Genomic DNA, 27296 nt, shown 5'->3' with positions numbered 1-27296 from the left:
GGGCTCGGCGCGGCCGGGCCCGCGGCCGCCGGGGCTTCAGAGGGGAGGGGGAGGCTTTTGAGCATCTCCTGCAGGCTGGTGTGAGGGGGCAGCCCTCCCTGCGCTGTGTGGACTGGCAGCTTCTTTCTTTTTTTCTCTCTTCTCCTCCTTTTTTCTTTTCTCTCTGAAAAAAAAGCCTTTCAAGCGCTCTCCCCACCCCTCCGCGGCAGCTGCCCGGGTGAGGGGGAGCAGCCCCGCGGGCCGCCTTACGCCTTCGCTCCTCAGTGAGGTTACTCGCGCTCCTCCGCGCGTACTACTGCGCGCTCCGGCGGGATGAGGTGTGGAGCTGCGCGCGCGTCTGCCTGTCGGGGGAAGCGAGTACGCAGGCATTGCGCTGCCTGCCCGCGGRCCCGTCTCCAGAGGCGCCTCTCGGGTGGCTGGACAGCTCTGAGCTTAGTCTCCTAGAAGGCTAATAGCTGTGAGGGGTTTTGCCTGTGTTAAGTAGCGACCCTTTCCTTTAAAAGAAGGAGCAAATTGACCGCCTTCCATCTTTTGGAGAAGCCGAGGAATTATTCCTCGTGTTTTTCTTCTACGTAAATGATGTCTTGAATATCTGGTCTCAGGCCTCTTCCCACTGTAATCCCCCATTCCACGTTCAATAAATACCTAGTATGTTGGAGGTGGTTATCCACTTACTTGGTTACTGTGCTTGGCTATTTGGATCATTTAGCAGAAGGCTTTCAGAAGGTAATTTGTGAAGCGTGTGCAATTGTGAGACAGAAAAGTCTGATTTTTATTTTTGACTGAGTTACTGTAGTGTTTTTGTGGCTTTGGGTTTTGGATATTTTTGTAATGTTTTCTTATAAATGAAACTGCTAACTATCTTAAATGGTAAAAGTATTTTAAAAATACATAAGGCTCTGACCAGTTGTGCTCATCTTTGCCTTAAGAAAGGTACGCAGTGTAGTATCATGCAGAGAGGCTCTGCAGGTATTGCCAGTCAGCAAAGTGCATCTCTGTTCACTAATAATGATAAACCTTACTTTTTTTGGACCTCAGAACCCTGGTTAGTAATGAGGGTAGCTTTTCAAGACAAACCACATAGTAACTTAGTAAATACTGACTTCCTAATGCATATTTTTTCAGCCTTTCAAAATGTGTGTGTCTGTATGTCTCTTTTGAAAAAGAGAGAGGCTTGAAAAATCTTTAAAGGGTACTATTTCTTCTCTCTTTGTTTATCTATGTAGCTGTTTAAATGTAGACTCCTTTAAGAATGAGTGATTCTGCAGTGTTTTGCTGTGCAACTTGTATTGTTCTGCTGTCAGTTACAGTAACTGTTACACTGCTTATACTTTTATGAGTTTTGAAATATTTATTCTTTGCCTTTATATGCACCATACAGCAACACAGAGCATTTATCTCCAACATTTTTGAGTTGCCATTGGGTACCTTGAACCTGAGCAACCTAATCTCCACTCTTATTCTGTAATACTTTAAAGATATGTGTGTGCAACTTCTGAATCAAACTTTCTTTTAATTTTGTGTCTCTATTTCTCAGTCTGTCTCTCTTTCTCAGCAGAGATTAGGAAGATTCTTAAGACAAGCGTAACATATTTCTTCTCTGCTTGTCACCTACCAGCTGATAGGAGTGCTCTAAAAACATCTTAATCTCAGAAGCGGAATAGATTTTCCTAGGCTGTATTTGAGAAACTATTAAAAGAATATATGCATTCTATATTAATTTGTTTTGCTTGCACTTAACATCTTTTATTTCCTGTACTGCCAGTGTATTGTAGCTTAAGCCGTGGTTCAAATACTAGTCTTCACAGTGAAACTTCTTGTACAGTTAGACAGTTAACATTCTGGAGTTTATGGTTTTGCTTAGCTGACTTGTTCTAGTAAAGTAAGTAGAAATTACTCCTGTCAGTGCATGCAACCCCCACCTTCCAGCAGCTCAGAAAAATTTCTGTCAACYCTTGCTCTGGAGCAATTAATTTAAAATATGTTTTTGGCTGCATTTCTGCCACTCAGCTTTGATTTGAATGTTGAGGAGTTGTGGCTTTTGAGCTGTATAACCGTGCACATTAAAATATTCAAAAGACATTTTAATGAAATACTGGGGTGCAATACATATTTAGTCCTCTTGGTAGTGTTAAATGGATGTCTTCAAGTTTAAACAGTGGTCTACAGCTGTCTTGGTTGCTGCTGCTTGTAAACTTTAAAGTGTAGTAAATGCATATCGAAAGCCACAGTGACAGGAAACTTCCTTACTGCCCTTGGGTTGCTGTTTGGGGACACCTGTTTCTAGGCTGTGATACTAGCTGTCATGAGTCCTTGCTTCTACTTTAATTAGGTTACTCTAACTGTTTTTACCTTTCTTGCTCAAGACCACTTACAATTCAGGTTATATGACACACTAACTTGCCTTTTGATCAGAATTACTTATTTAGATCATCTTACCCTATGTGTGCATGCGTGTGCACACTTTTTTTYCCCCCCTAGCTATCAATATAAGGAGGTTTATAACCAGACCACTTAGGAGAACTCATTGGAAACATCCTCTCAACTCTCAATACATGCGAATGAATGCTTATCTTAAATCTTCTCTTATTTTAGAAGAGATTGTTTGAGTGCTAGCAGCCAGATTTACTAACACTATAGAGTTTAAGCTAGGGACGGTTTTCAGAAAGACTCAATTGAGCTATAGTCTAATGCATGGTGAGTTTCTTAAGGCATTAATTTTTAATTTCCGTGTTCTCACATAGACAAAATTCTTAGGCTTTTTCTTCATTACGTGAGTGGTAAACTTAATGATAAGAACCTGTTTGGAATATACTTTCTTTTGTAATGTGTGGTAATGGTTGCTAGATATTGCTGCCCTATAACTGAATTCTAATTAGAGCAAACAAAATTGAGTGTGCTGAGAGTATGAATTTAATAATGCCTTGTGCTTTTTGTTTTTTCTACCTCTAGATTTAAATTCCTATTCATACTTCTTTACTGCAAGAGACACTGGTGCTTTTAGATGTATGTTTGACTGTTCTTGCAGATGCTTTTTACTGATAGTAAGATCACATTTGATACAGAAGTCACTCATAAATGAATTGCAGAGATTTTTGGGGACATACAAACACAATTCCAGAAGTGTAGCTAAATGCTCTTAGACTTGTGTGACCCCACAAGTGAATAAATGGGGTAACTGTTAATACTGTTTCCTTTGTACATTTGCAAAATTCTTAGTAGTGCGTCAGCCTTGGTTGCGTTACATTTTACAAAAAGATAATTGGATATTTTTGGCTTCATTCAGTGTGCTGACCCTTTCTATTCAAATTTTTTTCTTCTTACCTTTCCAGCTATGCCATCTGGTGGATAGGTCTTCCCAGTCCATCCTAGCTGTGAACAGCACAGGAGTATGCATATTGAGCATTAAGACAACAGATGTGGAATACGCTGTGATTTTGCTACAGCGAGGCACATTGAATCTGCTGAGCTAAACTGACCCAAGTATAGGCCAATAAACAGCTAATTCAGTTTTAGCTAATTTAAGCTTTGATGTGTGGGAATGGTCTCCCTGTGTCACCACAGGGATGCTGGAATATGTGTCCATTCTCTTGTAGGGAATGTTCTTGGTGGTGTTAAGTAAGACTGCTGTATTTCTGACTGGGTGTTAACCTTCCTGTTTGCGTGCTTTTAAAGGTCTAAAATTTCTGAGTATCAGGCAGCTCAATTGGCTTGAATTGCATTTCCAGAAATACAGGTATCTGTATTTTCTAGGAAACACCTGTATCCTAATAAATATCTGTATCCTAGTAAATACTGAGGAAATTGCTATATGGAAGAGGGCATACATACAGATATGTAGCAGCCTTAAATACAAGCTGGATTTCTGCGAGATTCTTCTTATGTAGCTCTATAAACAAACTCACCTTGTGCAGCGAAGGCCCCTTGCTTGCCTGGGTCTAGCTAAAGCTATTTAAAATTAACAACTTGAGTTCATGGAACTTAATCTGGATTGACTGTAAAACTAAGCCATTTTCAGTGAGGCTGGGATGGCTGCTAGTGTTGATAATACTGATCCACCAAGGAAGCTGGGAAATAMTTAACCAGGAAGAGAATTGCCTGATTTTTATTAAACCTAGCAAAGGGGACACGATTATTTTTTTTAAGGCTTGCCCTAAAGCTTGTTGCATTACGATTTGTGATGTTAGAGTGTGATGCTGCTARTGCTAAGGTTGTGGGTTCATTCCCCATATGGGCTATGCTGAGGGTTGGACTAGATGATCTCCAGAGGTCTCTTCCAACCTTACCGTTCTATGATTCTAACTCCAGACCTTTTTTTTTTTTTAAAAAAAAAAAAAACACTTCGGTTCCTTCTGATTTCAGAGGTATTAGAGATTCAAGTTGTGATAAAGACTGAAATTAGAATAGTTTTAAAGTGAAGAATTAAGTTGAATTTGAAATATTAATGAAATAATTGTGATTTTCCTTATTACTTCTGTCTGCTATAGAGCTACTGGGCTAATGTATTATATTTTGGCTGATTAATTTGTTTCAGATTTGGTTAGTTTGTCTTGAAAACAGAAAGCTACCCAGCCAGCTTGGTGGCCTGGTGTAATACAGTAGCAGTGCAAGTGATTACAGATTTGCAGAGAGAGAGATATAGAGAAGAAAAATAGGTTTTAATGGTCCATTGTGGGACAATGAAAAAATTATACCATTAGAAATGAACCTTGCAAGAAACAAAGGTTGTTGCCTGTTTTAGTGTGGAATCACTGGATAGCTTGGTACTAAAAAAATAAATGCGTAATTTAACAAGGAGTTTCTGGAAAAAGATGTATACTGATAATATTCTGAATCTTTTATTTTGGATAGAGAAAAGAATTAGTGGTTTTCCTTGTATGTTGCTAGGAGAGTGTGTATTGTATTAAACTGGGAGAAGAGATGGAAGAAAGTTGTTTGTTTCTGAGTTTGCACAGCACTGCAGAGATCAGCCAGTTCATCCTTGGCTTTAGAAATGCGGGATGAATTGATAGTTGGCTGGAAAAGTTATAGCAGAGGCCAAGAGTGCTGTAACCAACAATATATGCTGGTGTTCCTTTATGTTGTCCACTTACTTTGCTATTTTAAAACCTAGATGGTTAAGTAACTTTCATTTAGATACTCTGCAGTACATAAAGAACATTTTTGACTTGATTCATTTGGTGCCTTACTTGGAGTACAGCTAAATCCTAGTGTAAAGGAAAGTACTGCTTTTATTTAATAGAAGTGAGACACTGTTAATGCTTTGGTAGTTGCAGTGAGGTGCTTGTTAATGACCATTACAAATGTATGTGTTAACTTTAAAAAAAGCAATGTGCAGTTGAGCATGGCTAAGTCTGACAGTCGAGCATACTATATTTGGCTATTGTTCAGTGAAGTCAGATGCTGCACACCATGAAGAGTGTGTATATGGGGGAATCTAAGTGTAACTACAGTCAGTACTTAAAATGCAATGTACATCTTGTTCTTAATTTTAATGCCAATTTATGGGGGAGGGGTGGACAATTTAATAGCAGGCTTGGTACAAAGCTTTTGTATGTGTGTATCCAACTTAACAAGCATATTAGCTAACTTAAATGCCTAAGAAATTGAAGTGGTGCAAGAGTCATGTTAGTACTAGCTTTTTTTGTATTACAAACTTAAACTTTTCTCCTTGTTATTTTGCAGGAGCTATGAATTAACTTTGTAGTTTGTCTTTCCTTTTCTTCAACGTTAGGAATTTTGTTAGCAATGCATTAGAGGAAAAGAAAATTAACCTCTAAAGCTGAAATTCTATGTTGCATGTTGATTGAGCAAAGCTCTGTCAGGAGGTTTTTCCTGTATTTTTTATATTATTGTCCAATAGTGTAAATGCATGAATGAGAGCGTAAAACAATTAGTTTTGTTACAGCTTTTCTGAATCTTCAAAAACTAGCAGTGTTGGTTAATTCTTAATATTTTACTGTAAAAATACGGAGAGTGGATATTCTGGATGACAGCTGTACAGCTTAAACAAAATATTTTAAAGGAGTAGAAGCTTTGCATTCCAAAATGGAGGACCCTGTTTAAATCCAACTCTGGATTCTTAACTTTTAAAATCATGAAAGCATTTTTCTTAAATTTTTAAGATACTGATAGCAGATATTGTCAAGACATTTCCAAAACTCAAAATACAAAGTGACTTTTTCCTGGGGCATAGATAATTTGCGTCTGCTTTCCAAATCCACTTTATTCTTGCTATTGAGAGGCTTATGTATAAGTACTTGCAAGTGCGAGAAAGTAGTAGTAAAGTGTTGTAGTTAGCAGTTGCTGCGATGTTTAACAATTAACTATTGTGGGTTTTTTAGCAATTAACTATTATTGCAGTTACTTTTTTTTTCCTCATTCCCCTTCATTGTTACTAGCCCATGTTCACTGTGGATGCGTTCTCCAACTTGGGAAACTAGATTAAATTCTTCTCTTTTGTCCTCATACTAGAAATAAGAGTGATTCCCTAATAGAGTTTATTATGTGGTCAAACAAATGTGTATGTGGACAAAAGAGTTGGGGAAAGAGGTTGCTTCTTAGCAATAATATTATCCCAAATTATTTATGAAACTTCAGAGAAGTCTATCCGAGTCTGCAGTTTTAGCATAACATTGAAATGTTTTGCCCACTAAATGGAATATAAATGGTATTGGAGAACATGGTATAAATGCTTAGGACAGCTGTGCATACCTCAGTTGATTTAATAATTGAAGTTACTTCTATTAGTGATGCCACCAAATAAGAAGCTTAGTTACTTAGTGGGAGATGTGACAGTATAGTTAAATGTATTTAAATATGTTCTCCTCCAGTTCATGAAAGAGTATGGCGAAAGAAGTAAAGTTTGTAAAACTTCCAACAGCTAGTCCTGACTTTTTAGTATTTTTCTTCTTCTCCAGGATTGTCTTACATAATCTACTAGTTTGTGGCATGAATTTAGAGGGATAAAAATCTGTTTTTATCATGAGTTTTATCTTCCCACTACTGTGCAACTCATATCTTAGACTGCTAATTGTTCTTAGTAGATGTGTTAAAGTTGCTTATCAAAGGTCATGAAGATGCTGAGACTACTTTAACACTGATTAGAGCAGGTTTTTGGATTAATCTAGGAACTACTGTTGTAAAATAACACCATGACAGTACAGTGCATATAGTTACTTTTGAATCTCTTTATTGCCTGCTGTGTCACTCTGTTTTAAGCTCCTTGCTGCGAAGATCTGTTCTGGCATAGCACTGTACACGTGGGATGGTGTTACAGTAGGAGTCACTGTCCTTACCCAAGACCTTTGTATAAATCAGAACTTGTTTACAAAATCTGTCTTGGACAGAAGAATTAATTTCTATCTAATGCTGAGATGCTGTTCTCACCCTAGGTGAGTGGTAACTGTTAGAAATAAATGGTCTTCCTGATGCTGTTCAAGGTTTTTTATGAGCTTCAGTTTTTACAATGTATGTAGCTATGGCTTGCATGCCTTAAGAACAGTTAACTCTAGCAAACTTGCAAATAAATCTGAAAAATACTACTTAAACTTTTTTCTGCTTTTATAACCTCTTCTTAAATCTTTTGAAAAACTTGATATGGTGACATGCTCTCTTTTGCTCTCCTTAGAATACCCAGCTGAGGCAAGGAAATTCAAATGAAATTCTAGTTGTAGTGCAAGTGGTGAAAGTTATGTTTGTTCTTGCTGATGTACTTTTAACCACAGCTGTGGCACAGCTGTTTTAGATGATAGTTGACTAAACTTTCAGTCCATTTGAAAGTGAGTGAATCCAGTTAAGTGCTGAGGCTTCCATGGTCCTAGTTGTTTCTCATTGTTCAGTATGTAGCAGTGCTGATAGTGATTATCAAGAAGATCATGGGAGAAACTTTATCATTGACTCCTTATGAAATTGCAGGTTTTAAAGCTCTTCAAATGTAACTGGCATTACCTGTCTGTAGTGTGAAGCTGCTGACCCTTCAAATGTGGTCTTTGCAAGGGTGTAGTACCCCACATCTGTTCCCTCCCCAACAGTTGGAAGTTAACTGCAAACATTAGGTGTATTTTGTCCCATCTTCTGAGGGCGACATACTTGCCGTAGTTCTAGAAACTTTTATCTAGAGAATCCAAAGTGTTGTAATGAGTTGTTGGTCTGCCTGTTACGGGTTTGCAATGTAGTGTAAAAAGGAAAGAACCAGTATCCAGAGAGTGGATACAGCAGCTATGGCAGTAGCAAAGTTTGAGGGATAAGCTGCATCTTTACTATGTTTTCTGGTGCAAAAATCCAGCACCAATTAAAGCCTCAATCCTTCTCTAGTAGAGCAGTTGTCTCAAGCTTAAAGCTCSCTTTGATCATAGGTGAAGAGTTGTGTTTTAAGAAATGCTGATTGGGTCAAAATTATTCTAAGTATTGTGGGAGCCCTGCTTGAACTGCTGTCTCATGGGTTTGGGCTCTGTGCTTAGTCTAGTTCTATTAATGTAAACAATTTTGTATATGGTGGGTTTTCCTAGATTTGAATTCCCAAACTAGTATGGATGCAAGATGTGTGCAAATCTAAAGTTCATTTCTCTGTTTTAAGCTACATAAAACAGCTTAAAACAGCAAAACATTATGCCAATAATTAAACATGGAGGAAACTTTAATTGCTTATTGAAATAGGTTAAGAGAATCTTTAGCAGAAAAATGTAATTGAAAAACTGGATGTGTACAGCATGCCTCTTTGATGTGATCCTGATATTGTAAGTATCTCATAGCTATGGATTTAAAATGTAACTTAACAGAGTTTCAATGACTTATCTTTTTATTTAATCTTTTTATTGAAACAGTTATTTAGACTGTGCTCTTTCAGGTGAGAACTCCATGTATAGTGACTGTCTGTTGTGCCTGGCACAATGAGATTCTGATCTACAAATGGGATTTCTGTAAACTACCAGAATACTAGGGCTTGAAAGGTGAGGATTGGAGTCCACAGATCGGATAAAATCTTATGCAAAGCGATTGAGCCTGAGATTCTTCACCAGTAATCCTGCTGGGACTAAAGACATATTTAAGTGCATCATCTAACAGACATTTGAGATGTGGTGACATGGAAGCCTGTAGGCATCTATTTTCCAGCCCTTTTAATTGTGTCTAATGTCTGGCCTTGTATTCTTTTAGTGTGTTAGTCAACATGCTAATGTTTTAAGAATGACAAAGTGTTACTACATAGCTGCATTCTTTTAATGTAGTTAAAAACTTAATTAGCAAAAAGTRTATGATTCATTATGTGGTAAATATCACCTGGTATTAGTTTGGAGTTTCACTATGCCACTTTAAAAATGCTTTGCTCTTGTGGGATTGCAGTGAGCAATGCATCTATGTACAGCCTCTCTGCAAATAGTCTAGTCCTCCTGCTACTGTGACACTCACTGGCTGTCCTAGGATCTAGTTTCAAATCTTTTCTTCCTTGCTTGAGATAGCCATTCTACATTTCTGCYTTTTATCTGTCCCTGTGACTGCTTCCTCAGCTGATGTGACTTTTTTTTTAAAAAAAATGCTTTTTTTTCAGTGAAAGCAGCCCTAAAAAAGGAATGTTAAACCTTGGTGTTTGGTAGAGCAATGTCGAAATGATCAGATGTACAGTTGCATTGGGAAAAGTACACAATGAGAACCAGAACAGAGTTTTTTGAGCTTAACACTTTAGACTACAGTATGGGGTGACCTAGGGCAAGCTGTTTCCTCTTATCTTTTCACCTTTATAAAATACTGCTAATGATACTGCTCTCCCATGCAAAGTATTTTGATCTGTCTAGGAGCTAAGCTGAAATAAAAAGAAAAGGAGGGGGTGAAGTTTATGTTCATTTCTTTAAGCCCCTCTCACCCCCTGAAGGTGGGAGAAAGCAGTGTGTCCAGGAACTTCTCTTAGGTGTTAACTAAGTTTTGCTGTTCTTATCTTCAGACTTCTGAAGGTGTAGCTAAAATTTTTATAGGGTGATACCTTATTATGTTTTGATTTTTGAAATCATTTGAATTCAGTTTGCTACAGCTTCATATACCTTGTCTTGTAGTTACTTTCATAGTTTAATGCTGAATGTTACCACACTTAAGCAGATGGCAGAGCAGGATGTTTCATCTGTTGTAGACACTGATGAATTCTGGTTTATTAGTTTGAACTTGGAAGACTGATTTATACCGAGATGTTAGACTGGACTAGATGTGCCGAAGTGCAGACACCTTTGTTCTCTTTTGCAGCTTCATGTACACATTAAAACCTCTGACAGAGGAACTGTATAGATACTTATGGAAAGGAACAGCTGCAGATAGATTTACTGGAGGATGTCGGTTGGAGTGCAATGACATCTGAATGCTTTCAAAACTTAGACTACTAAATAAAGATTTGAATATAAAGGTTCCAATAACACTTGATSCATTATATAAAAATGGAAATTTCATCAACACTGAAATCATTAATTGTAGTGTAACATTCCYAATATGGGCAATTCTCTCTGCTAGGAGTGCAAGTGTTATCTCTGTCTTTAGCTAGTTAYGTTGATCTCAGGAGGCCTAAAGATGCGTTTTTGTAGTCTGGAAATGTTTTCAGGTTTTATATTATCAGGATTTTGGTTTTTATGAACAACAATGTGATTGCTGATTTTAAACACTACTTAAAGCTGCTATTTATACAATGTAGACTAAAGCAAATCTCAAATTATCTTCTGAGAAGYTGATTTATCAGAAATACACACAAGCCTTTAAGCACTGGTTACCACAGCATCAGAGTTTAATCTTGGAATTGATTTAATTCCACAACATTTGGTACATGTGTTGGAGTGTGGTGCTGGCATTTTGTCAAATACAGATCTCAAATACRAATCATCTGGACTCATCTATTGCTGTACATTTATGTGATACTTCAATTGTTATGTCTCATTTCAGTACGAGGATGTCGACCTGGGAAGATTGTTCAAATGACGGAAGCAGAAGTTCGGGGTTTGTGCATAAAATCACGAGAAATCTTTCTTAGCCAACCTATTCTCTTGGAACTAGAGGCACCTCTGAAAATCTGTGGTATGTAGACTTTATATGTGTGTGTGGGGGTGGGGGGTTTAATTTATTTAATTGCATGTAATTGGGTAAGAAGAAAAAGGTCAATGAAGGTGACTGGAAATAGGGAATAACCTTGACTTGTGTGATACCAGATTAGTGATGGAGGTCTTCAGTCTTAGCTTATTCAAAATAAGCTTTAACATCTTCAGCTTGGGTTTGATTAAGTCAGGAAAAGGCAGCTAATGGTGGATTTCTGCTGCTCTCAGCAATGTTTAAGACTAAGTTTTGTTGGCAATAAGAGTTGCTTGTGGTCTTTACTAGTACAAATTTCACAACCTGTCCCTTGTACATCCCTAGGGACTATTTACAAGGGCAGTTATTCTTACTTCAGATCACTACTTCTGTATGTTCTTAATTTTTAAAAAAAGAATAGCCAACRCTTGCTTTTGTCTAACTGGAAAAATAAAATTGGATGTGGACTCTAAAACTAGGGTTTTACTATGTAACAAATGCCTTAAGCTTTAGAGAAACCTTTGGCAAATATTATTGCTGTCATATATGGATAAACCTAAACTCTACTTGGTCCTTACTAGTTTTGAAGACATCTAGCATGTTGTAAAGCTTAAACTGTACTGTTAATCAGTATGCAAGCTTGTTGAATTCTTGAGTTTTGCAAATACTGGTTTGTAATCATTCTTCAAGTTACTAACAACAGGTGCATTCTTAGCATAAAATTTCTTAGGTTGCTTAAACTTTCATAGTCTTAGAACTGAGGCAGTCTTCAGATTTGCTGATATTAATGTGCTCAAAGATAGGTTAGCTTCTTGGCATCCTCCTGATAGACCTAATGTAGCAATGTTTCTTACAAAGAGGATATTACCAATGTGTACAAAAAATAAAGTAAAATAAACAAAACCTTACTAATGGCAAAGTCAGTTTACTAATTGCTTGGTAAAGTAAGGAGAAAAGAAACAGACTAGCTTGCCTAATGAAATGAAGCTGAAGGTAAAATCCAGCTTTACCACTTCGTGTTTATGCTACACTGAAAGACTRCAATGGTCTCATTCCTAGATAAAGAAAATTGGAAGCTCAAAACATTTCGATTGTTCRTAAATGAAGGTCTACAAAATATATGTAGACTCCTTCAAAGCTAGATTCTCACATTCTCACTTGTTTACATCCAGACAGTTGAAAGGACTGTTAGATGCACAATAACACTGCAGTAAATATAGGGTGAAATTAGGCATTTGTTAAGTTAGCTTCCAAACACAGTGGTAGCACAAGGATGTGTYGATACATCTAAATTTGATGTTAGAGTAGTTGTCAAGAACGTTTGGATAAAAGTGGGGGGGGRAGAGAAGGATCACTTGCACCAAAAGCAAAATATGCAGCTGTACTGCTTTGAACTACTATTTTAGTGTGTTGAGGAAATGCCTGAGGAGCCATTATAGGATTGTCTTTTTTTTTCAAGTCAATTCAAAATAAGCTTAGACATCTTGAATGCTGTGTTTTAGTGTAAGATGGAAGATGTTCTTATGTAAACTTTCATTTTAAAATAACTGCAGTTTTTACTGTAAGACTTTGTATCTAATGGACTTCARTCTAGTTTGTGCTTATATGAAGCAGTGTTTTAAATTCTAGGTACCTTGAATAGAATGTTAAATGCTTTGATCCCTTTACAAAATGGCTGTTTACGCACTAATGACTTTGGTCTCTGACTCGTGTGTGTAACTGAAAGTAGTTCCAGACAACGAACAGGATAATTGTAGTAATCTTTCTGTAATATGTTTATTTGGTAGCTAATTCTGGTGGTGATTAACTCTGAGTATATTGATAGTATAGTTCTGGAGTACTGGACTCAAAGGTGACTTCTTGATTAGTCTTCCTTGTTGTCTTCATGTCATGACCTGGAGATCTCTAAACATCAAGTAGAACAGCAATTGTCCTTTTGCCAGATGCATGGAAATGGTTTTCGCCAGCCAGACTTCAGTGATTGTCCGGAATTGGGTGGTGGTGGATAATCTTTCCAGTTGGAGAAGATTCCCTTCTCTGAGTGRGAAGTGGTTATGGAAGAATGTTGCCTAAAGAAGGAAGCATTGAAATTTTCRTGGAAGGAGTGAGGAGGAGTATAGCTGTGTATACTCATTACCACTTTATGCTTTCATGCTTGAACCAGAGAACACACAGTTCTAGAAATGTGTTTTTTCTTTTYAGAAGTTGTAGGGATTCTTTAGGAGGCTGTGGAAGCTAACTTCCACAGAAGCATAGCTGTTTAACAAAAACAGATATTTATCACTGAACAAGTAGCAAAAATGAAAATGCACTTSAACACTTCATTTAAAGGACTGAGAGGAAGTAAATTTAAGCAAGATATAGCATGTATTAGGTTTTTTTGGGTAGCCTTTTTGTACTCAGTCGTTTTGGTAGAGAATTCTACAGGCAGCAGGAATACATAGCATGACCATACAAGTTACTGTAAAGTAGCTTTGGTATATTCTTTGTCCTTACATGCAGCTAACAGATGGTTACTTTTGGTTAGTCTGATATGATATGCTCTGGTGTCACGATTGCTATACAAAAGTGAAAATGCAYTTGAACACTTCATGTAAAGGACTGATAGGAAGTAAATTTAAGCAAGATGCAGCATGTATTATGGCTCCCTCATGGAAAGCTGTAATTTGAAAGGTGGCAGTATGGTGAGTGGTAGCAGATGAATCTGTTTAGGAAGCACTGCAAAAATTCATGTAGAGTAATATGACTGTTAGTTATTTTTCCTAAGATCTACTTACAGGATTGAGTAACTTGTAAGGAATAACAGTCTTCTAGTCTCTGTACTTTTTTTATAAACGTAATGCTTCAAAAAAGTTACCCTAAATGCAGGGGGATGGGAATCATAGTGCTGCAATGTTATGGGAGGACAAGCAGCTGCTGACCTTTTAAATAAGCATTCCTAGCCAGCACAATGTTCAGCTCCTCTCTAGTCTGTCTAGATTCTTTACTGATCTGCTTTTCCAGTAAGTAATGTGACTTAACTTTTTATAATGCATTGGTTTCCTGACCATATAACTGTTCAGTTACAGATTGTTTTTCTATCCTTGTTTTAATTTGAACAAATTAGTTCATTAGAAAGCTTCAGCTCAGTTGGAATTTCTGTAGCCTTTAGTTTTCAGATTGTTTTCATAACTAACATAGCAGTTCTGCAAAGATAGTGTGAGCTATTTCCTTGTAGTGAGTGTTTCAATTTGAATTTGTTAATGACTGTCACCCATCAGGTGCCTATTGCCAGTCTGTTTTTAGAGGAAATGTTAACACTTTTTAATAAAATACTAAATAATAAAAAGTGATTAGCTTARTGTCTTTGTCTACTTTTTACACTGTTGCACTAATCCTGGTAAACATTTTCTTCTTCAGGTGATATTCACGGTCAGTATACAGACTTACTTCGATTATTTGAATATGGAGGATTTCCACCGGAAGCTAATTATCTTTTCCTTGGAGATTATGTGGACAGAGGCAAACAGTCTCTGGAAACAATTTGCTTGCTACTGGCATATAAAATCAAGTACCCAGAAAACTTCTTTCTCTTGAGAGGGAATCACGAGTGTGCTAGCATCAATCGGATCTATGGATTCTATGATGAATGTAAGCAAAATCTACTTGTTCTGAATGACTTCAGCTAAGTAATATGTGTTTGGAAGTACTTTTGGRTTTGATTCCTATACTGCAAGGGTTTCAGTGTTCTTTGGGCTCACTTCCGAAACTTTCTAAAAGTACATCTCAAAATGAGGTTAAACTCACTCTAGAGTATTACTATTTGTGCTTCTGCTGTCCTTGAAATGATGTAGYGGAAGATTGTCTTCACGAGGCTCTACTACTTTGAAACACACTCAGATTTCAAAGTTTGCAAATGTCTTTGGTCAGGTTGTAATATGTATTGCAGGTTGGCTGTAAAAAAAAATATATTAAAAAAACTATACTCGCCAGACAGGCTTTTGTTCCTAATGTCACGCTATTCTTCTAGGCAAGCGGAGATTTAATATTAAGCTCTGGAAGACCTTCACAGACTGTTTTAACTGTCTGCCTATTGCAGCTATTGTGGATGAGAAGATCTTCTGCTGCCATGGAGGTAAGCTGATAACTGTTTTTAAAGACCGTGTCTGAAYGGCTCTTGGAGTTAATATTATATCCAATGCAATGTGAGCATACATATCTGATGTTTAGCTGTAGATGTTTATCCTGATGTCTGTAAAGGTTACTGTTTTGCTTTGTACTGTCCTATGTACCTGGAAGCAGACAGATGTCCTTCTGTGATATATACTCACTGTGTCAGAGGGGCAGGTGCTTCTATAAATATTTCCATCCTTATATCCTTCTCTAAGGGATACTGAATGCTAGCATTTTCTCCTCGGTACAGGCCCAGCTAACATCATCAGTGCTGTCCTAGCTGATGTTAGGATTCCTAGTGGTGAGGTCAAAGAATAGCCTTCACAAGTAACYACAAATCTGTAATTTTGGCCCCTTTAGTTGGTTTCATAAGGTGTTGGTGGAAGGTACCTTTGAGGTCACCTAGTCTGGCTTCCTGCTGAACTGAAACAGGACTKTTAACATGAGATCAGATCAGCCCTGGCTCTATAGATCTGAATCTGACCTCCTGTGAAGGAAGATCTCCAGTCTCTGGGCAGCCTGTGCCAGTGCTGCACTATTCTTGGAGTGAAAAAGATGTTTGTGTTGATCTGTCAGAGGCTTTTGTGACTTCTCCATATACTGGAACTTAACGAGGAGTCCTTTGTAGAAAGGACTCTCATGCTTTTCCAGGCAGCAACACTCACAGACTTTTTACGACCTTGCAGAGTACTGTCATTAATTGCAATTACTTTTGCAGTAGAAGTCATAGCCATCCTGCCTACTTTCAGCTGTCTCTGCAGCTACCTCCATTCTTAAGTAGCCTGCTGTCTTGCACTGAGTTATCTGGAGGTGRTTGGTTAAGTGTAATATCTGCACTAGCTGTGATAAATGACTGGAGATTAGTGGAAATGAGCACTGCTCCTAGTTTGACTGAAAAGCTCCATTTGGAATTAGAAATAGTTTTAACCCAAAGACCCAAGAAGCTTTTTCCTGGTTATAAGGCTATATTGATGGCTGTCATCCTGCCTTTACTATTTACAAGCATCTTTACAAGAGCTCTGCCTGTATGGAATGCAGTACARTAAAACCGATCCTGGCTGTTCTTGCATCTTGTATTGAAAGCTTCTGCCTTCAGTGCCTAYTGGAGTAAACTCTGCTTAAGACTAAGCATCCTCTGAAGTGTCTTGCCTCTGTGAATACCAAATTAATGCAGTGGCAGATAGCTGAGTCAGTGCCAATTTTAAGTAGTATTGGCATGTTGGAGAAAATACTTATTTTCTCACAGGGTATCCCTTGAGCTCATTTAGTGTATGTGGGTGTCTTTAAGACTGGTACCTGTCATAGAAACTAGACCTCATAATTTTAAAAATGCAAAGTAAGAAATCACTTTTGCAATAAGAATGCAAAAATTATCAGCATCTAAAACTGTATAATGAGTTTTCTCCCCCAAAAATTGACTAAAGGAAATATTTCTTTGCTTATTCTTATAGTTTCTTGTTTCTCAAAGAAAACAAGATACAGTAGAGGATGAATGATAAAATATTGGGTTGTTTCAGGCAAACTAGCTTAGGGGTGGGACRTCATCAAAGATGCTGAACAGGTAAAGTAGAATATTATATCCTGAAACAAAACTGATACTTCTGTGTGTGTATGCAGTTAAGACTTGAGAGTTATRAGCAAGAAGCCTAGAAGATTATTTTTTCCAGAAATTTTTTGAGATTCATTATAAATGTAATTGGGGGGCAGTTAACCTCTCATTTAATGACGTACAAAAATTTACTTTATGCRTAGTATGCTTTAAGGATCTTCAGATGAAAAGTAGCATTTATTTCTTGAATATTAATTGTCCCTGAAACTTGCAAAGCTTTCAGCTGTAACTGAAATTACTAACATACAAAACTGATTTGCAGCTGTGAAATAAACCAGAAAGCTTTCCGAATGTGCTGTGCACTCCTCTTAAGAAATGAAAGTGGATGTTCAGCACAATTAGATAAGTTCTACCCTTTTCCCCCCCTCTGTTCTCCGACACTATCCAAACTGCATTCCAGATCACCTGGAGTCATGGATTACCACCGTCTTTTTGTGGTGTTACTACTATAATAAACTCTGAGGCAGCAACACAAGCTGTACAACTCTGCTGGAGATTGAGGCCAGTATATAGAAATAAGGTAGGTGCCTTTTTACTATATTGTGCATTTTTGCATCGTTTATTTTTAAAATATTGTCCTCTGGGATATATATTAAAACTTTGCAAAACCGCATAACATAGTAAACAAAAGGCACCTAACTTACTCCATTAGGCTCTCTACAGTGGCTAAAACCCTGACTCAAWTTTTTTTCTAAACGTAGACTTTCAGAGCATCTTTTTTTGACCACCTCWCAACTCAAGTCAAAACTCCCCTGCCAGCCCTGTCTCCAAATTAAGCTGCTGAAAGGATCTTTTACTGAACTTTTCCTGCCCTTCTCTCTCCTCTCCTTGCCATATCTTGTTCCTATCATAACATATTGCTCATCCAACTCAGTATTTTGGGCTTTTATAAAGCCTACTTCTAACTCTGCCCTTCATCTTGCATCATTAAAGTTTGCTCTATAACCATTCCTAATGTCTCCTTTTTGCTTTATTTTCTGTAGTGTAGTTTCTTGGAGAGCAAGRTATTTTTCCTTTTATCCATAGAGACTTGCTGTGATTACTTTCATAGCTTTACAAATTAAGCTCATGTGTCATGTTGATGGAACACATTGGTCTGCTCAGAGTTAAGCTCTATGAGATGGGAATTGTGTTAGTTTAGTAGTATGCTAGATACATACAGCATTTGCAAGTGCTTGGACTGTGTTTTTGTGTGACATTACTGACATGAAAAGTATGCTAGGATCCTGTTCGAAGGGGAAGCATCTGCTTGATACTGTCACATAGTGTCTAAAGAGACCTGAAGAGCTTCCTACATTATTATCTAACAATTGCTCCTGTTTTACCAGTTCTGCCTGATCAGWGTGTGGTTCAGGTCTAGGGCCTGAATTTGAACTTGTCAGTAGTAAGGACGATTAATCTCCTGTTTTCTCTTAGCATAAGAGCACCTCTTCCCTACAGAAAGATAGGTCTGCAAACATGTAGGTTATTTTTTTTTGGGGGGGGGGGGGAGTAGTATTTTACAGCTGTGAAAATAATGCAGTAATTTTAACTGCTGTGAGACTGAGACTGTTTGCAATAGTGTATTTTTCTTTTAAAGAACTTCATGTTTTGGATGTAACTTGAAATGCTGTGAGCTGTTGTCTGAGAAGGTCACAGACTGTCTTGCTAAGGCTGCCCGTTACTGTATCTCAGGCTATGGTGCTCAGCAGAATCAGAGTAGAATCCAGGAACATTCATGCTAATGTAATCTACATGCAAATGGGTCAGATTTGAGGAAGAGTAGGTGATAGGTTGTCCAAGTTAAAACTGATTATCTACAGGTTATACCAGCATGCATTTTATTCCTTAATGAGTAGAACTGACTAAAACTCCTTTGATATAGAATCTAATGTTTTGATAGCTAATACCATTTAATATCTAATTTTTACCATCCTTCACAACTTTAACTCAAGATGGTAACGAAGTTAGATTTAACAACCTGATCAGAATAGAAGGCTTTTATAACAAAACTGCTTTAACAAGTGATCTGAAACCTTAATACTTGAAGAATTTGTGMGTAATGACTCCAGTGCGTTTGATATGTAACACATACCTTGCCACTGTCCGAACTAGGATATCAGCTGTTTTACACAGTGACTCCTTTCCAGTGACAGGTTTGCTTCTGCCATATGGCACTCTGACTTCTGTGCAAGGCGTTAGGCTTGTACCTCTATAACTCGGTTATCTCATACTGTCGAAAGTTCTAGACTGAATAAAAGAGGTATGGCTTGCTCATATGGAGTATGTTCCATTACAACTTAAGACTTTTATGTTCCATTTTCAAATTTGCCACTTGCTTAAATGACTTAGGCCTAGGTCGCCTAATTTTGCTTTTAATAGTGTGCTGTGACCTTTAGTTAAGGGTCATGTAAAGTTGCTAGAACATCTAGTAGGCTTCTCATGTCCGTATGCCTCAAAGTTGGTGGGTTTTTCTAGATTGGGAGTGTRTATTTGAACTGTTTTAAGTGTGGCTTTGGTATCCCATGCTTTGGCTGTAATTACATGTTAATACAGGAAAAACTATCTATGAAAGCTATGTCTATGTGATGAAATGATTTTTGAGTAATCAAGCTACACTGATTTTACATATGACCAGATAGCTGAGCCATAATAGTGAAGCATCTTTGTGCTCCTGATCTATTGCAGGTACAAAGTCAAGTATTAATTTAAAACATCCCATTGACTTGCAGCTCAACTTGTGTGTGATACACACTGAAATACAATAGTGCAACTTGCTCATGATTAGTCATAACCACAGACTACTTTGGCATGTGGTCTTTTAGAACTGGGTGGGTCTTTCCTGTGCAACCATCTGATTTCTAGAAGGTAAAGATAAAATAATGGAAATGCCATTCTTTATGGAGTACCTCCGTACTAATTTAAGAGCAGACATAGATGTGCTATTTGGCTAAAAAGATGTTTTGAAAATAAAGACACTATTTTTGCTTGTGTTATTGTGTCCCTTTGTGTTTGGGAACTTTGTTTTGTAGAAAACTGTCACCTGTTTGTATTACAGTGGGAGCAATGGATGCTGTATTACTTTGAACTTCTTATAGTGTATTCACTGGAACCCTTTCTACAAGTAAAATATGTAGATAAGTTGCTTGTTTCCTTGTATTTACAGGACTGTCTCCAGATCTCCAATCAATGGAGCAGATCCGGAGAATTATGAGACCCACAGATGTTCCTGACACAGGTGAATTGCATGGAATTTACTTTAAATGGGCCTTAAAGATAGTAATGATGAAACAGATATCCATTTCTGTGCGGGCAATTCAGTTACTTAAGGCAATTTATGTTTGCAGTATGATATTCCCTGTTTGTCCCTCTGACTTCTGTGCAGGGCATCAGGCCTGTTCCTCTTTAACTCAGTTATCTGATACTGTTAAGAGTTATTGGCCATATTGTTGTTGCTTGTCATGATAAACTAAGATGGATCATCCAAGCATGCTTTAAAATGAACTTAGAAATCTAATGAAAGATCAGATGAAACTAAACAACTAGTTCTTTTTCTCACCTTGGTTAGGTACACCCAAACCTTTTAGGCTATCAAAGAACATAATTGTTTAAAGCTTGCTGAAGTATTTGGGACTCTCTTTACATGTTACTGCTGACCCTATGTAGAAACACATCTCTTCTCTTCGTGACTCTTCTAGCTTGTGAGGTATAATTCCTGCAATTGCTTTGCTGTGATAAGGATTTAAGCTTGCTTGTATCGATGTGCTGGTCCTGAAACTTAGTTCTGCTGATACATCAATATTTTATGTATGGTAATTGGATGCTRATTGTTGAGGTGGGGGTGGGTGTACAATACTATTTTTAATGATATTAAGTTACTGCCTTCCTTAAGGTCCCAGTTAGTCCAGATTTTGTTACTAGTGTTTTGAGAAGACTGTCAAAGAGTACAGCTGGGTATTCTTTAAGGCATTGCTTTCATTGGYTTGAAGTTCACTTGCCTTTTTAAAAGAAATATCACATTTAAACCTTTTTTTTTTTTTTGAAATGCTGTTACAGTTAAACCTTGGAATAAAGCAATTCTACTTTCTGTAATGTKTCTCAGTGGTGATCTATAGCTGTAATTCAGGACTACTATCTATTGTCCCTTAGTAAACAATATTACTATGCAAGGTAGTATATACATGATCGACACTGAGAAGCATTACTAGACTGATAAATGGGATTCTGCAGTATAAATGACTGCTAATTTCTTCCTTTCTGTGCATTTTTAATTCACTTGTGTATATCAGGATAAATTTCAGGGTACAAGCTAGTCAAACTTTATCAGAGCTTTCAGAAAAGGTAATTTTATTCAACAGGCTAATACTGCAACTTGAGCCAATCCCTCTTCAGGAACGCCTTTTCAGAATCTAGTCCAGCTTCCATGGATGCACCAGTTAAATCATGCCTACTCCTAATACTAAAATAATAAATTACTACAGAGATGGACTTTTGGATCCACTGTGTGGCTTGCTGTCTTCAGTAGCAGTGAAACAAAATGTGCCACAAGAGGCAAATGTGCATGTGGTACAGTGACATAGAAGAACGTAGGTTTTGGACCTACTGAAGGCAACTAGAATAGACAATGGAAATTTTCTTCTGAAGAACAAAAGATAATCTGAAATGTTACATACTGGGAAGACAAAGTTCTTAGAAGGTATCCATTTGTGGAGGGATGTCAGTTGGCAAACACTTCTGTTAATACAGAAATTATTAGGAGGTTTGTGGCTTGTCCTGAGGTGAGATTAGATTGTTAYGCTGTTTTCTTCAGACCTGATGTTGTACTTCAGAGAAAAGCCATTGCAACCTCAACTGCAATTTTAAACATTCTTCTATTTGGTGGTATTTTTATGGGTTTTGGAAGCAGTTTGCTGAAGTCTAAGTCTGCATTCTAGCATAAASCACTTGCCTCTAGTAACTTTCTAATATTTGCATTTAGTGAGGCCAAGGTATGACTTTTTTTTTAAAAAAAAAAATATTTTTGTGAGCATTCGCTCTTCAGGAAATTGTACCTCCCATTTTTTTTCTGTCTTGAATTTCTAGTATCAACTGTTTTGGTACACTAAAGGTCGACTCGAGCCATTGCAATGGTAGACATTGCATGTTTGAAATSTAAACATATTTACATATCATGGTCTCATTTTACTTGCATAGATTAAACAAATTTGTTGCACAGTTTTGTTAAAGATCATAGAACAGATTTGCCTGACAGTGTTTTCAGGCATAAATTTTGCTAGATGACAACCTGTACAGTTTGTTGTTTAGGAAATAATATCTTCATTTTGTTACTAAATAATCAGATGTAATTGCAAGTTGAACTTCTGAGTACTAGATAAGCCTACTAGGATCTCTTCCAGGTTCTGAAACAGTGCCCTGAAGTATTTAAATATTTATGGGATAATTACATCATGTAGCAAAAAGTACAATTTTGTGGAAAATTGAAATGTATTTTGAAGGATTTTAATTGCAACTGAATTAACTAGGTTCTTCCTGGTGTCAAATTTCAGAAAGTTCTAAATCTACAGGTATARTTGTTAATTTAAAGAGCCCTTTTTAGTACCTTTTAAACTCCTCAGCTGACCTTTCATTGTAGCAGCAAAAGGCCTTTACCAGTTCTAAGAAGTCAAAGAACTCAGTTTTTCTAATTAGATTCCCAACTGGATGGCACAAGCTTTTGAAAGTCAACTGCTATCCAACCAAGTTGAAAGTGCTAGCTGAAACCATATTTGAGAATGTTACCTTAGATTAAATTTTACAATTTAGTCATATACARCTTTTCACATACACAAGTAAGAATCAAAGCTTCCAGAAGCTCTTGGTACAAGTTTCTTGTTTCTGACTAGTCTTGCATAGGATTTTAAAGTTTCACTATAGTTTTCAAATGAACTTTACTCAATGAATTCCTCAAATGATCATTGTAAATACACTAAATATTACAAGTAAGTGTTACTTCAGAGAGGTCATATTTGTCTCTTATTTGTTCCACAAGATACTGTCAGTTATGAAGAAGTAATCTTGCTGTGTTCTCTAGTCTGATGCAGACCACCTCTTTTATCTGAGTCACAGTTTAAATGTTGCTGAATTTGGTGCCAAGGCTTATTTTCTAAAGGAGAGGTGGTCCAATAATTATACAGTAATAGCTGAAAACTATTTTATATTATGGGATGATACTTTATGACTAGCATTTTGTATTTTTTCAAAGGCTTGCTGTGTGACCTGCTATGGTCAGACCCAGACAAAGATGTGCAAGGTTGGGGTGAAAATGATCGTGGTGTCTCTTTCACTTTTGGTGCTGATGTGGTCAGCAAATTTCTGAACCGTCATGATCTGGATTTGATCTGTCGAGCTCACCAGGTATGAATTATACTGCTATTACTTCTTAACCTCTGCTTCTAGACTTTCTACCTCTTCATTGGTGGTGTTCATGTTGTATTTAAAWTTTATGTTGTGCTGCTTTATCTTAAGGAAAAGGTTACTTGTAAAGGGACTCTAAAGCTTGCTATTGTATGCAGATTTCTTTCTATGGACTCTTATTGAATTAAGTATCTAATATCAGTGAAATAAAATATTCACATTAGTTTCCCATCTGACATTTTTTTCTTCTGTAATATCTCTTTATTCTTTTTGACTACTGTGTGTGTATAGTATGAATGTTAGAAGTGAAGCTAAGTATCAAGATTTAAAGTGTTGTAGTGACTTAAARTCAAGATTTAAACCAAGGCTTCAGAGTCCTCCTGTTTCAATATTAGTTCATTTGATGGTTCTGGCTTAAATTCTCTGCTTGAGTTCTTGCAAATACTTGATGGTTTTTGAATGTTTTTACGAACAAGTCTGTACCTAAAATCTCTCACTGCTGCCTCTGTTTTGATTCACCTATCTAGAGAACTTTGGCACAGATTTGTTTGACATATTGAAATATGCAGAAAAGATCACTTTTGACATGATCAGAATCTTTTAAATATACATTTTTGTTTGCAGTTTTTATGAAGTTATTTTAAGCAAGTCTCCTAGCTAGGTGAACATCAGGTTTCAATTTCCTGTAAAATGTTTCAGTTTCATTATATAGGCAATTTTAAAAGCTCTTGCCTGCTGTGAAACAAAAATACTTTCTTGTGTGTTACTATTTGGCGTGGATACTTTTTTCAGTACAATTCAGTTTTTCTCCTTGCCATTTACTGCTTTAGACAATATTAGTATGTGGAATGGATGTTAAGATTTCTTGATTGCTACCAATGTTCCTGTATTCATGCAGTTGCCTTAGTCCTTTATAAAAAGTTGTATGACATCTTTAAAAGTTATGTGGTGACTAGACTAAAGCTGTTTACTGTTGTACACTGATCTTGCTACATCATAATGTAAGGGGAAGGGTGATTATTCTGAGCTGATGTATTCTACTTTCACTATTTTTGCAAGCTAAATTGTGTTCCTAGAAAATATGGGAGAACCACTTTGCTTTTAGAGCGTCRGTATTGTAAAAAGCCTTACACTTCAGAGGGTTGTCTGATTAACACCAGACTGCAAGTGAAAAATAGTGGTTATAATTGAGGTGAAGTAGATATCCAGACCTTGTGTACTGGGAGCTAATAGTTCAAACTTAACCACGTTCTGTATATAGAGCATAAAATGCTGGGAATAGTCAAGCTGGCAGCATTTAGTCAGACTTAGAGTGAAAAAAATTAAGCAGTCAAGTTCATGCATATTTAGCATTGGAAATGTCAATGGTTAAACTACTTGATTCAGCATCCAGATAGACAAAAATGACTGAACCAGTCCTAGCTGAAGCCARAACATTAAATAGCTTTTTAATGTGTTCTTGTCATCTCTTTAAATTCTATTTGCCTTAAGATTGGCCTTTTTGGCAAAAAGGATCTCTTTGTTGTTTCTATGAACTATATTTATTTCTGTTTTTGACAGGTGGTTGAAGATGGATATGAATTTTTTGCTAAGCGACAGTTGGTCACCCTATTTTCAGCCCCAAATTATTGTGGAGAGTTTGACAATGCTGGGGGCATGATGAGCGTGGATGAAACTCTGATGTGTTCCTTTCAGGTATGATGTATTTGTACACTAAATGAGTATGAAGATGTACACTAAARATACTGGAATATATGAGCTGATCTAGGTTATTTACTGATGTGCAWATGGTCAGTCTAAGTTAAGATTACTGAGCTACATAAAATCTTGCACAGAAGGCTGGTGTCTGGGGAAATGAAAATGCAACTGCAAACCAGCTATTCTCCAGAGAGCTGTGTGGCATTTGCTGTTTTCCAGACTCCTGAATATTAAGTTATTCCTTCTATTCAAATGGTTAATTTACACTTTTTATTTGAAATTTTTAAGTCCTACCTAGTGGTCAGAATACATGATTATTCAGTCTAAGGGCATCCTTTTACTTAAGTTCCTCTGCTCAGATTTTATTCCCTCCTTCACCTTGGTGTRTTATAAATGATGCTTTCAGCCCCTTTCTCCCCCCTTCCATCCCTAACATACAGCTGCAGAATGAGAAGGATTTAGAAGTATAGCATAACCTGTTGCCTTTGTACATGCAGTGATGCAGGCAGGTTAATCTGTAGGATGGCAATGTACTTTTTTTTTTTTCCCTCCTCTCTTGTTTCTGCTGAATGAGACTTCATGTTGGCTTAACAGTGTCTGGCATATTCTCAGCTGTCACTGACTCAAAAGAACTTCTTTATTTTCCCTAAGATATTGAAACCATCTGAAAAGAAAGCCAAGTACCAGTATGGTGGACTGAATTCTGGGCGCCCAGTCACTCCGCCTCGCACAGCTAATCCACCGAAGAAGAGGTGAAGAAAGGAATAATGTAGAAACACCATCAGATCTGTCAAGGACAAAACTCCATATTACAGTATATATAAGTGTGCACTGTAAAACCATCCAGCCATTTGACACCCTTTATGATGTCACAAGTTTAACTTAAAGAGACGGGTAAAGGATCTTTAATTTTTTTCTAGTAGAAAGATGTGCGACACTGTATTGTAACAAGTATAGCTCCAAGTTCTAATATCCAGCATAAAGTAAAAAAGTTTAAAGGAAAACTATTGCGACTACATATTCACACTTACCACGGTTTTTAAAGTTGACCAACATCCCAGTTAAAACTTGATGTAATAGTTAAACCAGATTGAGAGCATGATGTTCCATTTGTGTAATGTGTTCTTATTGTTGCTTGATTGCTTTTACTTTTGTTTTTTTTTTTTTTGTTTTTTTTTTTTTTGTAGCTAGAATGATGCGAATATGGTATCTAGTCGTATTCCCTGGCGCTCTCTTTGGAATTGAAATAAGGAAGGGGCTTTTTAGAACAGCCAGTGATCTCTTATCCTCCCTCTTGCCCCTGTTCATAATATTGCTGCCCAAATGTATGCCCCATTGTAATACGAAGTTTATAGTATGGTAGTCATTAAAAGACAAACTAAGTCCAAAATGCCTAGACTGGACAGCTTGACAGCCAACATAATTTGAGACAGAAAAACCTGTCTTGATTTTTTAACTTAAACTGCCACAGAATGGATTTGTGCACTACACTGTTTTAAATTATTGACATTACACTGTGCTATGGCACTTCATTTAATTTAGATAGGACAAAAATGGTATTCCCTATTAGTTGGTAACTTGATTATGTGGTACCTTGGCTTTAGGTTTTATTAGCATGAGACACCTTTGGCATGCTTAGCTTCCAGGTAACTCCCAACCTGCATCAAAATTCATCTTGCATAGTTCCACCGAACATGAAGATCCATATTTGATAAGCCTTTGAAAGCTGACATTCTTTTTCATAAGAGGGTGTATTTTAAATGGATGTTCATCAGTGAACAATAGGTTAACTGACGATTGGTGAGCTCATATTGCTATGTGAATGTCCTACATGATTGTAAGGCTTGTGTCACTAAAGACTRTATCCTTTGGATTTTCATGATCAAATTTCATATACTATTGTATAGACTTCTGCTTTGTAGTGTACTATAGTAGCAATAATTTCTGTACATGATCAAGAGTTATGCAGTATTTCTTTCCAGTTCTCCCCTTTCTTAAAAGGGTTAACATTGACAAATGGCAAAGTACAGAGAAGATAGTTTGTAGYAGGAAAAACAAAAGACATGGATCTGTGATGCATTAGGATGCAATACTTATTAACTATAACTATAAAAGCTTTTATTGAATACTGTCAAATTTGTAAGATTCTTTGGGGGAAGGCTTCAGATTTATACCATTCTAAATGTGCATCTGTATATGTAAAACTCTTGACTTCAATATTGTCTTTGAAAATGTTAAATTGAGGATTCTGGTAACTTACATTTTATGAACTGGCACATTATATAATGCAAGAGAKATATTGATTTCTGACACAGTGAACAAGTTCTTTAAAATGGATTTAAGTCTCTTTTTCTAATTCAATTTTGTTTTAAATGCATATTTTAAATGTAGTTTTTTCATTTAGTAAAAGTTGTCTAATTCATTAGAA

At 36.8% G+C, this 27296-nt stretch overlaps 1 protein-coding gene across 2 annotated transcripts in view; it reads left to right on the top strand.

Moving 5' to 3' along the window:
• PPP1CB (protein phosphatase 1 catalytic subunit beta) overlaps positions 1-27296 on the top strand; it is a 27742-nt gene extending 446 nt beyond the window's left edge. Inside the window, exons 2-9 of one of the 2 annotated variants that reach the window (XM_085315888.1) lie at positions 8849-8951; positions 10915-11046; positions 14437-14667; positions 15047-15151; positions 19944-20015; positions 23019-23170; positions 24731-24865; positions 25520-27296. In XM_085315888.1, coding sequence (XP_085172014.1) covers positions 10947-11046; positions 14437-14667; positions 15047-15151; positions 19944-20015; positions 23019-23170; positions 24731-24865; positions 25520-25624 — 900 coding nt within the window. In that variant the 5' untranslated portion in view covers positions 8849-8951; positions 10915-10946 and the 3' untranslated portion in view covers positions 25625-27296. The remainder of the gene's footprint in view (positions 1-8848; positions 8952-10914; positions 11047-14436; positions 14668-15046; positions 15152-19943; positions 20016-23018; positions 23171-24730; positions 24866-25519) is intronic. The other variant, XM_085315887.1, reaches the window with a different exon arrangement.

Source organism: Rhea americana, unplaced genomic scaffold (assembly GCF_003343005.1).
Source record: "Rhea americana isolate MKP2758 unplaced genomic scaffold, rheAme1 scaffold_44, whole genome shotgun sequence".
NCBI lineage: Eukaryota > Metazoa > Chordata > Aves > Rheiformes > Rheidae > Rhea > Rhea americana.
The sequence above is the reverse complement of the archived record's forward strand: the minus strand, read 5'-3'. Positions and strand labels throughout refer to the sequence as shown.